Genomic DNA, 13,758 nt, shown 5'->3' on the forward strand with positions numbered 1-13,758 from the left:
TCCTTATGATTGTGGACAAGGAGCCAAAACCATTACTTTGGACTCCTCATTGCCCCAGCGTTGCACTCTAAATCGAGTTCCTTCTCCAACACTGGCCATTCTGACTGCAGAAGGGAGCTACAACCAGTTATAGCAAGTATTCCAGCCTGTGGAGCTTAAATATGCCTCATTTCCTGCACTTATTTGTGATTGGCCAGTTTTGAAAAAAACTCAGCTGTAGGCACACCTGCTTAGCTGATGTTGGCAATGTTTAAAATTCCTTTGATAAATATGTGTCTGTTGAAAGTGCATGGTTACAAAATGCTGTCATGGCTTAGTGGTTCAGTACTGTGACTATAGTGCACATTATCCTGAGTTTGAGCCCTGTCACTGCTTTTTGTTTTCCTACTGGGCAGACCTGACTGGTTAAGGTACAGTAAAAGAGGTGTGGCCGTGTTTAGCCGACTTTGCTCAACTTTGCCCAACGTTGCTCGACATTGCTCGATGTTGCTCGACATTGCGCTGGTTAGCGCGGTGTGCAGCCACACGCAAATAAGTTGTGGTTGCTCTGGTTGGCACGGTGCGCAGCTACGTGCAAAGACATTGCGCTAGTTAACGCGGTGCGCAGCTACGAGCAATTTAATTTAAATATGCTCAATACTGGTAAAATGTGCTTAGCAGTACTTTATATTGCTTAAAATAAGGTATATATTGCTTAAAATAAGGTACTCATGCCTCAGAATGCATAACCATTTCACTTTCATATGTATATAATTTGTTCACTACTACATTTAACATTTCAGTGCTTTTTACAAAACTTATACATAGTAAATGTCAGGAAATACTTTTGTATACAGATTTCCAACTGAAAATGGAACGTGCAGTAGTGGGACTCGAACCGGGAATGCCTCCTCTTTGTGCGAAGGCTGTAACCACTACGCTATCACTATTTTGCTTAATTTGCATATATTTTTCTTATTATCCTCTTCGGTGTCTAAGTGCTAACTGTAGCTAAGCAATGGGCAAACTCGCGCAAATATGGGCAGCTATATTGGAAATTAAACAAAAAAATTTATTTTAATTTTTACATTTGTATGTGGTTTAACATATGGGGGAATGTAGTATTACAATGTACACATGTGAGCGGACTCGCTCATGTAAGTCGACATTTCTCAAGTTTCTTCATTGCAGGGGCGTGGATTTTTAGACTGCTCGGCAGTCCGACATGCCCCCTACACTTGTCCACGCTCCATGTAAGCTTTAGAGTTGAGGCAGCGTGCTCTCATTAATATGCATAGCATGCTGCCGTCATACTGTTAGACTGGCACTTCCGTGTAAGATTAATCAAGTCACAGAAGATTAGTGAATCCTGGGGCATGTGTTTACAAAAAATAGTACTAGTAGAGATTTGATTCTTTCTTTGTATACGTGTTTGCTGGCAGACTTAAAATCTTGCTACATACTTAAGATTCAAGACTACCTGACAAACCAGAGTCTTCATTTAACTAATATGGAAGGAAATAGCCAGTTGATTTGCTATCTTCTCAACATTAAAGGCTGCTAAATGTACATTAAAATCAGTCCCTACAAAATCAGGTGTGTGCGAGCTCAGTTCATGTATCATAATCACAAAGTGTATTTGGGAGATATGTCTACAGTCTGGCGAATGGAGGTAGTTTTTTATTTTACTTTTGCAGGGTAAGTTTACAAAAGATTTTAGTGAAAAATGCAGTAGTAAAAAATAAAAAGTGACTCTTAAAAAAAATCTTTAAAAAAAATCACAAAATGACAGATACAGTAGTAATTACACTGAGGAGAAAATAAAAACAACAAATATAAGAAGCTAATGTTAATAGCACTCCCTTTTGTTTCCAGAATGGATTACTTAAACTTTGATGTCTTATGCTCAAGTCACATTTTCTTGAGCAAGTTAGCTGAAGTTGGTATTTCCTTGGGGTTTTGTTTCTTGCTTTTTTGTTGACGTTTCACATGCTCACTTGTTAGGGAGGTATGGGTTGTCTGAGGTCAGTATATTTTGAAGAGTGAGATAGACATTACACTGCCTGTTAGTGATCTCTCTTTCTCGAAGGTATAGAGATATTAGAGTGTGAATAATAAAGATTTACATTGTGCGGTGGGGCTTGCTGTCACCCAGAGAATAAAATACTAATTTGTTTTGTTATAGGTTCTGGAGATTACAAAAATGTTTTTATCTGAGCTGTAATTTACAACCTATTGCGAATCTGAGGTTTTAGGTAGCAAGCGTACATAGCAGATCCTTCAAGAACAGTAATTGTTTAGAAACACTTCATGCCACAACTCTTGGTTAAAAGTTATTGAGATACTTGAGAAAATTGACCGTAATTTGACATGATATAGAATATATTTTGAATGTTAGTAATTGTAATTGTTCAAGTAGACACCCTTGTAAATAGTTTTCTTTCCTTTTCTTTTAATTAATTTATTGTTCTGAAGTTTTTCTGTTTCTCTTTGTTTTGATTTGAATATCTTTGCATTGCTGAAAGCTTTTGATCGCTGCCCTTTTTAGATTATTCCAAACACAATTTTAAGGCATTCTTTCATTTTGCCATTGTAAATCGCATTAAAGAACCATGCTTAATTTCATATTTCTTTCATATATCTTAAATGCTATTGTACATATTCGTTTTAGTTCTGGCTAGTACTAAGATTTAATCTATTGGAGTTGCATTTCATGTAAGACTCTTTTCTCTGCAAGATACTGTGGGTTTCAAGATTCTTACTTTCAAAGTGGAAATGTAGTGAACTGTATATAGTTTGTAGCTGTTAAATGCTGATTTTTTTTAACTTTAGACTTGGCGGCTATCCCTGACTTCCAGTCTGGTGCCATGGAAAACTGGGGTCTTACAACATATAGAGAGTCTGCCCTACTTTACAATCCTGAGACATCATCAGCATCTGAAAAGCTTTGGATCACAATGATAATAGCACATGAACTTGCTCACCAGGTAAAGCATTTGGGAAAATTGGCAAATAAGTTGTGATGACTTGAAGATAATTGCTTGATTTTTCCCTATACATCAATATATTGGAATGGCTATTAAAATTAAAAGATAATGCTTTGCTGTGAAGGAAACTGAAGATGTATTATGTAGTCCAATCTCGCCTACATTCTTACCCTTGGGTTCGGAGCCAAACCTCAGCTCCGTCTCGGCCATACTCTAGTTCAAAGTCTTCAATTGGCTCGTGGCTAAGAGGTATCCCATGCTGCAATGCACCTATCCCCCAGATCTCGTTTGCCGCTCGTACAGCTCGGACGTAGTCTCGCTCTTGGCTGTGGCTAAGTACAATTTTTCTACTTATTTTTCAACTTAGTAGCTCCAAAAGCTATTGTGTGTGTGTTTTGCTTCTGACCAGTTCAGTTGAACTTTTCTTGGTATCCCGTTTCCCGTTTCCCTTGGTGTTTACAGGCTAGGCCTGTTTCAGGACCTAGTCCTCCCCTGTTTTTTGTTTCTTGTTGTGTAGCAGGTTGATCCCTTCTATTAGCGGGTTCTTTGTTGTTCCCCTGTTTTTTTTCCTGGGCTAGGCCTGTTTAACTTAGAGGACCTAGTCCTCCCTGTGTTTATCCTGTGGTCTCTAGGCCATTTAAGTTAGAAGCTCTAGTTTCCCGCACTCTGTTTGGTTTCTGTGGTGAAGGTGCCCCTACCGTTTTCCCCTGTGTGTGTGTATGTGTGTGTGTTCTTGCCTTTAACATGTCTAAGGATTCTAAAAGAGCACAGGCCTTCGGGCTTTAAAAAGTGTGTCAAGTGTAGCAACAAGATGTCTTTGACGGATGGGCACTCTGTGTGCGTGTATTGTTTGGGGGCTATTCATTTACAGGAATCCTGCTTGTTCTGTCACGCTTTCAGCCCTCGCGTGATGCAAGAGAGGAAGAACAAGCTAATATTAAGGGGATTGCTGAAACCTTCCTTTGAAGAGGATTTGGAGAGGTCTTCCAGTTCCAGGTCTTCTCCTTCCAAACCAGACAAAAAGACGGACAAAAAATCTTCTAAGAAATGCTGTCCGGCTCCGTCAGTCTCCTCTGAGCCGCCGGAGAAAATCATCAAAACTACAGTTGCTTCTTTGACTCCACTGGCTTGGGGGCCGACAGAAGATAGTGCATCGATGATGTCGACATTGGCTCCCGGTTTATTGGAGCCGGTGACAGATTTGTCAGTTCGGAGCCGGTCTCCAGTTTTTCGACCGGTTTCTCTGACTCGTAGGTCTCCCTCTATAGGGAGATCCAGATCCCCGACCATGTCCTCTAGGTCTTCTAGAACACTTTCCGATGATGATGTCGATAGAGTGGTGAGGAAACTGCTCCAGTCATCAGTGCTGGTTAAATTGCTTTCGGCTCCGGCCCAGTCAGCTCCGGAGCCCGTCCTCCCTTCGTCTTTGGCTGTTCCTCCTCCGGACCTTTCTTGTGAGCCAGAGCTGTCGGTTCCGTCTGATGCCTCGAGGTCGGTTCCAGTAGCCCCTTCTAGCATCTCTGCTGCGATCTCCACTCCAACCCCATTGGCGCTGTTCACGGGGTCCAGAATTCACAGTTCGCTGGTCGGAGCCGAGAGGGAGGTATCGGGTCGATCTTCTTCAGCTCCGAGCCTTCCTCTTGGCGCTTTGGCTTGGGTGAGCGTGGACCTGATATCGGCTTCGGACCTTATTTCCTCGGCTCCGAGGGTGTCTTCTGCGGTTAGTCGACCTTCGGAGCTGGGGGGAACAGCTTTCGAGGTCATGAGGAGGGTGCTGGCCAGGTCGTCAGCTGCATCTTACGGCACCGACACTCTTCCCCCTCCAGCACCGATATCAGTATCGGATCACCCTCTATCTAGGGACAGTGGAGACCTAAGGCCTCAGGATGCCTCCATGAGTGGTCTCAAGCTTTTGAGGCCTCCCTGGATTTTTTACCTGAGGAGCCACCCAGAAAGAGAGTGTGCAAGAGGAAGCACATTGACTCCCAAGATGAGTCTCTCATGTCTGACAATGGCCACGAGGAGTCAGAGGAGTCCCCTAAGTCATCTTCTGACGATATCTCTTTTTCAGATATTGTGGAAATACTGAGACAGAGAGGCGACTGGCCATCTAAAGCCCCTTCTGAGGAGGAGTCGGTGTTCCTGAAGGCCTTTGGGTCCCAACCCTCTGCCTGTTGGGTTTCTCCCCCATTCGATGAGCTCCTGGACCTCATTTGTCAAAAGGTGTGGGAACCTCCAGACACTGTGGAACCAGTCCCCAGGAGACCCAACAAGTTTTTGTCCGCTCCCCCTGATAAAGAATTTCTTACAAAAGGCGTTCCAGTAGAACTTGCAGAAACTTCATCTACCGTCCATCCCCCAAACAAGGAGTCCAGGGCTATGGACAGGTATGGGAAGTGTGTGTTCTCTTCAGTGGCCTTTATACTGCAGTCGCTGAACTATTTATCGCATTTTACACAGCTCCAGAGAGATCTCCTAAAGGAGTTGGGAGAGTCTCTACAGGGTAACGTTTCTGATGCTGTGGCTCAGAAAGTCATTGCTCAAATGTCTACCCTAAATTCCATTACCAACTCCTCCATGAGGCTGATCTCTTACGCAGCTGATGGAGCGGGCAGGGCTGTGGGTTCTGGAGTCTCTCTTAGGGGACACTCCTGGATGCGCCTGTGCAACTTCGCGGAGGCCTTCAAGTCTACCTTCACCAACTTTGACAGTTCACCCTTATTTAGAACCAAGGTGAAGGACACTCTCACTAGGTGCAAGCAGGAAGGAAAAACCCTGTCTGCCATGGGAGTCCATTTTTCCATGCCTTCTAGACCTTATCCCAAGGGCCAGAAAGGAGGGAAAATGTGGTTCAGAAAATCGTTTTTTTCACGACGCACAGTGATTCCCCCTCCAGAGGCAGAGGAGGGGGTGGAAATTCAGGTATATGCTGCCCTAGAGGCAGAGGAGGCCCATGTAACCAGGGGGACTGTGATTCCTTTCGTGGTTCTCCCTACCAGCGCTCCTGAGAGGAGGCCCGACTGTGCATCTCTGGAGCCAGTCGGGGGTCGCATTTCTCTATACCCAGAAGCCTGGTAAGACATCACCAAAGACGAGTGGGTATTAGAGATATTCTCCAGAGGTTATCATATTCCCCTTCTTTCATGTCCCCCTCCAAACAAAAGAATCCCAGACGTCCCACCCAGTCAAAGGGATTCCGCAACCTTAGAAGTTTAAAAGTTGCTGTTAAAAGGAGCCATCCAGCCTGTCCCCTCAGACCAAGTAGGATTAGGGACTTACTCCAGATTCTTTTTGGTGCTGAAAAGATCAGGGGACCTGAGACCATTTTGGATCTCAGCCTTTTGAACCTTCATGTAGAGAAGTCCAAGTTGCGCATGGTCACGTTACAGTCAATTCTCCTGTTATTAGGGAAAGATGTGTGGATGTGCTCAAATCGACCTCAAGGATGCTTACTACCATATAAAAATGGACAGGGCATCCAGAAGTCACATATGCTTCCGGCTGGGAGTCAGTCATTTTCAGTTTCGTGCTCTGCCCTTTGGTCTCACCACAGCCCCAGAGTGTTCACCAAATGCATGGCAGTAGTAACGGCTCACTTGAGACGTCTAGGATTCCAAGTGTTTCTGTACCTGGACGACTGGCTCCTGTCTGCCACCACCAGGCATCTACTACTACGGACCAGGGACGCCACTATTCCACTGTGCCAAAGTCTGGGAATTACCTTGAATTGGGAAAAGTCTGCATTGTTGCCCTCGCAGCGTGTTACCTTTATAGGCACCAAATTAGACATGGTGCTCATGAGGGTTTTCCTGCCAGAAGAGAGAATTCAGGTTTTACAGCAGCAGGTCTACACTCTACTACCACTGAAGAAGGTCAAGGCAAAAGTAGTCCTCAAGTTGTTAGGGACCATGGCTGCCACGATTATGCTAGTGCCTCTTGCAAGACTACACAAGGCTTCTTCAGTGGCTATTTTTTGCCCAATGGTCTCTCCAACATCTGCTGCTCTCCCATCTTATTGTAATAACCAACAGGTGCAAGCAGGATATGCGCTGGTGGCTTCAGACCAGCAATCTCAATGCGGGTATGCCTTTCGTTCTTCCTTCTCCGATTGCCACTGTGACCACAGATGCCTCCCAGATCGGGGGGGGGGCATTATCTCGGTAGGACAGTCCACGGCATGTGGCAGGAACACGAGATCCATTTGAATATCAACGTCTTAGAGATGAGAGTGGTGCTGTTAGTGTTGCAAGCACTTCAAAGCTTTCTTCCTCATGGGACAGTTGAAATCCACTCAGACAACATGTCAGTGGTCTGGTATCTGAACAAACAGGGAGGAACCAGGCTGTATCCCCTTTGCAGAGAGGCACTTCGAGTGTGGCAGTGGGCAGTATCTTCCCGGTGCTTTCTAGTGGCAACGCACATACCAGGGAAGTCCAATGTGATTGCCGACAGTCTGAGCAGAGCTATTCTGATGCCTCACGAGTGGTCCCTGAATGAACAAGTGGCGGAACGGATTTTCCACAGATGGGGTCAGCCTTGCTGCAATCTATTTGCCAGCCCCCTCGATGCCAAATGCAGCAGCTACTTCACCCTTATTCCCCCGAAGGGGGAAGCACCCAGGGACGCTTTAGTTCATGATTGGCCCTCTGGTCTTCTCTATGCCTTCCCCTGATAATGAAGGTTATTCAGAAAGCAGTCCTTGGGAAGCAAAATTATACTGATTGCACCATACTGGCCTCATCAGATCTGGTTTCCTTTTCTTCACTCTTATCTAATGGACGATGCATGGATTCTGGACCCAGCGCCAGATCTGTTGACTCATATGTCAGGGCAGTTTCACCCCTCCATTCAGACCCTCAGGTTGACAGCATGGCTGCTCCAATTCCGTCCCTAGTCAGGCTTCATGATTTTTCACCGGAGGTGGTTCATATTCTGTCTTCCTCCCACAAGCCTTCTACTAGGAAGATTTATTCCAGTAAGTGGAAGAGATTCTCCATTTGGGCTCATGAAAGGCAGATTGATCCCTGTACAGCTCCCATCTCATCAGTTTTAGAGTTTCTTTCTCAACTGTTTAGCCAGGGATCAGCTGTGGCAACTATCAAAGTGCAGTTGGCAGCCATTTCTACTTTTCATGTTGCTGATGAACCCAATCTAATGGCGCACAGACTTTGTAGAGCTTTTCTGAAAGGGACTATGCTACTTCGACCTCCAATCTTTGATCCTGTAATGTGTTACAGCAGCTTACCTCGCCTCCTTTTGAGTCTGCGGCAACCTGTGACATTAAATTTTTGTCTTGGAAGACAGTCTTTTTGATAGCCATCACTTCGGCTAGGCGGGTCTCTGAACTCCAAGCTTTATCGGTTCGGCCCCCTTACTTGGTATTTCACAAGGATAGGATTTCGCTAAGACCTAATCCTTCCTTTATACCTAAGGTTGCTTCAGTGGTCAACCTCAACCAGTCTGTTGAGCTGCCTGTGTTTTTCCCTGAATTCTCTAATAAGGCAGAATTTAAGTTTCATCAGCTAGATGTCCACAGACAATTGCGTTTCTATTTACATAGAACAAAAGATTTTAGGAAATCTGATCAACTCTTTGTCTCGTTTTCAGACAGTAGACTAGGGACTTCAGTTTCTAAAGTAACTCTGTCCAGATGGATTTCTAGCTGCATTTCCTTCATCTATACTTCAAATGGCAAGGAATTACTCTTTAAAGTAAAGGCTCATTCTACACGTTCGGTGTCTACTTCTACTGCCTTTCAAGCTAGGATGTCTATGGATGATATTTGTGCTGCAGCTACTTGGGCATCTCCTCACACCTTTATTAGTCACTACAAATTGGATCTGGTATCAAGGGGCAGATCCTCATTTGGTTCCACAGTGCTCAAGAATATTTTCCAGTGAGCCGCCCAAGGTCTAGCTGCTAGGGAAGCTGTCCCACGGGTAAGAATGTAGGCGAGATTGGACTACATAACATCAAGACGTTATGTACTCACCGTAACGTTCAATGTATGTAGTCCATCTCGCCTCAAATTCTTACTAACCCACCCACCTACCCCCTCCTGGCGGACCTAGAGGTCGAGTCTCTACTATTTTCAGCACTCCTTCTTGATGTGTTGAGTTGGTTCTTCCTCTCAGCGTCTTTGTGTATGTGTGTGTATGTGAGGTTGCAGCAAACAAGATCTGGGGGATAGGCGCATTGCAGCATGGGATACCTTTTAGCCACGAGCCAGTTGAAGACTTCGAGCTAGAGTATGGCCAAGTCGGAGCCGAGGTTGGGCTCCGAACCTACGGGTAAGAATGTGAGGCGAGATGGACTACATATATCGAACGTTATGGTGAGTATATAACTTCTTGTTTTGAATGTCTACACACTATTAGGCACACCAGAGTGATACCAAGAGTGCAAAATTTATGCTGTAACAGTGCTAGATGATTCAATTTATTTCTGTCTTTGCTGATCCATGTAGCTCTCGTTCCGTGTAGTGTGTCCTTGACTTATATTATGTAGCATATCCAAAGGTACTGCTTTTTTTTTCTTGTTACTATTGAAAGGGAGTTACAGTTGCCACATTTTACTTGTGCTGCTGAATTGCTTTCACATTCTGCAGAAGCACAGGCTTGCATTGGAAGGGGCTTAGCATGTAAACGGTATACGTTTTTTCATTCAGTTGCTCAGTATTTGGCTGGCTGGAGAGTTGCTCAAGCATCTGTTCTCGACACTGAAGCAGTGGTTGCTCATATTGTGAGTTACTCCGTAGTGGGATGATTTATTGATACTCACAGTGTAATGTATTTTACCTTGTGTGAGCTTGCAGCTTCCTGTAGAAAGAGAATGACAGATGTTATGTGATCCTATCTCACCTACATTCTGATGCCAAAGAACTAAGTCTCTTATTGGCTGAGCTTACTATATCCCAGGATGCACCACTACCAGTCCCCAGATCTTGTTGGTCTCATTTCCTAAAATTTCAACAAAAAGCTGTTTTAACGGCTATCTTGTGTTTTTGTGTATGAGTGGATATTTTTTGTAAAAGTTTTGTGTGATGATTGCATATTTTCTGACTAAGAGGTCCCCTTTGAGCTGAAGGGCCTTCCCCTGTCAGTCAGTTGTCATTCAAGTCCTTTTATTTTAGGGTTCTTGGATCCTTTAGTTATTTTTCCATTGTGACAAAAAAAAAAAAAAAAAAAAAAAAAAAAAATTTTCTCTGTGATAGTTAGTGTGTTTTTGTTCTTGCTGTTCACTAGATTGGTTGCCATAATGTCACAGGCTCCTAGGCCTTCAGGTTTTAAGAAGTGCACTAAGTGCAGTTTCAAAATGTCAATAACAGATGACCATTCTCTCTGTGTGTACTGTTTGGGCAAACATTTGCAGGAGTCCTCTCGGTGTGCTACTTTTCTCTCGAGCTCCTCCAAGAGAGGAAAAATAAACTTATTTTAAAAGGCCTTATTAAACCCTCATTTTGAAGGCATTAGCTTCCTCTCCTTCTCCTGCAAACCAGCCCGGCCGGAACCAAAAGACATAGGCTGGCTCCACGGACTTCGATGCTCCAGCCTCGACTCCTCTGGGTTGGAGCCGACGGCTGGGCATCTTCATCGGCTCCACTGATCTTGGAGCCGTGAAGGTTTGTCGCTCAGACACTTCCTCCGGACACTCCCTAGTCCTTGCGCGTGAGAGGCCTACTCGGACCGCTCGTCTCTTCCAGGTCATCAAGGATGTCAGATTCGGACATAGACAGGGTACTCCAAAGGCTTTTCCAGTCCCCAGTCTTTCAGAATTACCCAATTGGCATAGCCCATTCCATTGCCATTCCTCCTCCGAGCAGGTGCTGGTGGAGCCAGTGGAGATCCTAGGGTCGGCTCGACTCTTACCAACCCCAGCCGGGTCGGAGTTTAGCACACGGACTTCTTCGGCCGGGCCCGGGGTGACGTTGACCAATGCAGTCGGTTCCAAGCGCCCACTTCGCCTGCTATCATGGCTCCGGAGACTGACCCTCCCAGGATTCTGGGGTCCGGCCTTCAGAGCTATGAGGAGTGCTTTGGCCAAATCGGCACCTTCCTGGGCATGGAGACTGGGGAGCCCGGCCTGAGGTTACCCCCACTGGGGTTCCCCCTCCTGAGGGTCTTTCGGAGTTGTCTTGGAGGAGCCCCCAAGGAAGAGATTGTGCAAGAGGAAGACGAGACTCCCCGATGAGTCTCTTACATGACACTGATCTTGATGATGGAGGGGTCCCCAAAGTCGCCCACGGATGATGTCTCATTTGCAGACATTCTGAGATCCTCAAGCAACGAGGCGGCTGGAATTCCAAACCCCCTCTGCTGATGAGTCGGTGTTCCTCAAGGCCTCCTGGGTGTCTCCGCCGATGAGCTCCTGGATTTGGTTTGTCGGGCGGGGAACATCCAGATACTGTGGAACCAGTGCCTTAACAAATTTTTGTCTGCCCCACCCGAGAAGGAGTTCTTGGCTGTAGATGCCATGGTGGTGGCAGGCAGAGGCTTCTAAGCGTCCGTCCATCCTCCTAATAAGGAGTCTAGGAGGATGGACCGCACGGCAGGCGCACCCTGAGTACTCTGAGGTCCCTGAATTATTTGGCACATTTCACCAGACTACAGAGGGATCTGGTCAAGGAGCTCAGACTCCCTCTCAGGTAACCTACCTGAGCAGCTAGCCAGCCTCTGTTAGCTCTCAGTTGGCTACGATTTCTAACTCCATGAGGCTCATTTCATATACAGGCACAAGCCTGGCTCGGAGGCCTTCCAGTCTTCTTTGATGGGTCCTCTTTGTTTGGACCACTCTCCACTCACTGCCTTATCCCAAGGCTAAAGAGGAGGGAAGATGTGGTTCCAAATCACAGAAATTCTTTCCTCAACAGCAGGAAGATTCCCCTTCCAGAGGCAGAGGAGGGGAATTTTTCTGGGAGGGGTCCAAGGTGGCAGAGGCCCCGCAACACTGGAGACAGTCCTTTCGTGGCTCTTCAGCCTCCCACACTCCATGAGGGATTGCCGCCAAGCACCTAAAAGCCTGGGAGTCTATTACTCAGGACAGCTGGGTGCTTGATTATTGCCGGAGGTTACACCATCCTTCACACTTCACCCCCACCGGCCAAAAAAATCCCGACCACCCAGTCAAAGGGAAATTGCAGCGAGAAGCTTCAAAGCTGCTAGAAAAGGAGTCATCCAACCGTCCCTACAGACCAGAAAGTACTCAAGGTTCTTTTAGTGCCAAAAAGACAGGGGACCTGAGACTCATTTTGGATGTCAGCAAACTAAACCAGTACGTCAGGAAGTCCAAATGGAGAATGGGCACTCTACAATACATTCTCCCATTGTTGGAGAAAGATGTTTGGATGTGCTCCATAGATCTCAAGGACGCCTATTATCACATACCGATACATCAGGCGCCCAGAGGTATCTGCGCTCAGCCTGGGAGACAGTCATTTCCAATTTTGTGCACTGCCCTTTGGTCTCACCACAGCCCCCAGGGTGTTCACCAAGTGTTTGGCAGTAGTGACTGCTCACCTGAGGAGTCTCGGATTCCAAGTGTTTCCCTATCTGGACGACTGGCTCCTGACTGCCACCACCAGGCATCTACTACTAGAGAACCTACAAGCCACCATCTCCTGGGTGCTTCCCTGGGAATTACATTCAACTGGTCAAAGTCTGTCTTGCTGCCTTCTCAGATTATAAGATTCATAGGAGCAGAGATAGACTCAAAATTAATGAATCTTCCTTCCTACCAAAGGATACAAACATTACAAGATCAAGTCCGAGCCCTGCTTCTAAGATCCAAAGCCCCAGCCAGGATGGTCCTGCAACTTTTAGGTTCAATGTCTGCCGGGGTTCTCCTAGTTCCTCTGGCAAGGTTGCACATGAGGATTCTCCAGTGGCTATTATCGACACAATGGTCTTTTCAGGATCTCCCCTCAATCATCACATACTGATTACAGAAACGTCGGGACCTCCGCTGGTGGCTTCTGCCATCCAATCTGAATCAGGGAAGACCCTTTGTTATACCTCCGTGGCCACCTTGACAACGGATGCCTCCCAGGGGTGGGGGGCATTGTCTGGGCAGGTCAGTTCAAGGTTCTTGGCTTCAAATCCAAACATTTCTCCATATCAATGTGTTGGAAATGAGGGCTGTACTTCTGTCCTTTCTCCTCAGGCATCCACACAGACAACATGTCGGTGGTCTGGTATCTAAACAAACAGGGAGGGACCAGATCTTATCCCCTTTGCAGAGAGGCCATGAGGGTGTGGGAATGGGCAGTGGCTACCAAGCTTCTGGTAGCGACCCACATTCCAGGAAAATCGAATGTATTAGCAGACAGACTGAGCAGGACTATTCTCTCTCCTCACGAGTGGTCTCTGAACAAACAGTAGCAGCTCAGATTTCAAAGGTGGGGACTCCGTGCTGCGACCTGTTTGCAACACCCTGAAAACACAGTGCAGAAGGTTCTTTTCCTTGACCCAAGGGGGGATGCTCTAGTCCAACCTTGGCCAACAGGACTGCTTTATGCTTTCCCTCCGATTCCACTCTCCCCAAAGTCATCCAGAAAGCTTCCCAATTGGGGTCCACAATGATTCTAATTGCCCCAGATTGGCCTCATCAGGTATGGTTCCCCTACCTACAGAAATATACCCTGGACGGTCCTTGGTTCTTGGATCTAATTTGGACCTTCTGGTTCATCAGTCGGGACAACAGCACCAGTCCCTTCACACTTTGAAATTAACAGCTTGGCTCCTCCTCTTCCAACTTTAGTCAGAAATCACACCTTGGACCCGAAGTTATTCACATT

The 13,758-nt window shown here is 46.2% G+C and overlaps 1 protein-coding gene across 1 annotated transcript in view; it reads left to right on the plus strand.

The window, feature by feature from the left end:
• Positions 1-13,758, plus strand: part of ERAP1 (endoplasmic reticulum aminopeptidase 1) — a 1,476,217-nt gene that overhangs the window by 582,092 nt on the left and 880,367 nt on the right. Inside the window, exon 6 of the mRNA XM_044064113.1 lies at positions 2,812-2,966. Within this exon, the coding sequence (XP_043920048.1) occupies positions 2,812-2,966 (155 nt within the window). The remainder of the gene's footprint in view (positions 1-2,811; positions 2,967-13,758) is intronic.

Source organism: Protopterus annectens, chromosome 2.part2, assembly GCF_019279795.1.
Source record: "Protopterus annectens isolate FY-2018-M chromosome 2.part2, PAN1.0, whole genome shotgun sequence".
Lineage (NCBI taxonomy): Eukaryota > Metazoa > Chordata > Ceratodontiformes > Protopteridae > Protopterus > Protopterus annectens.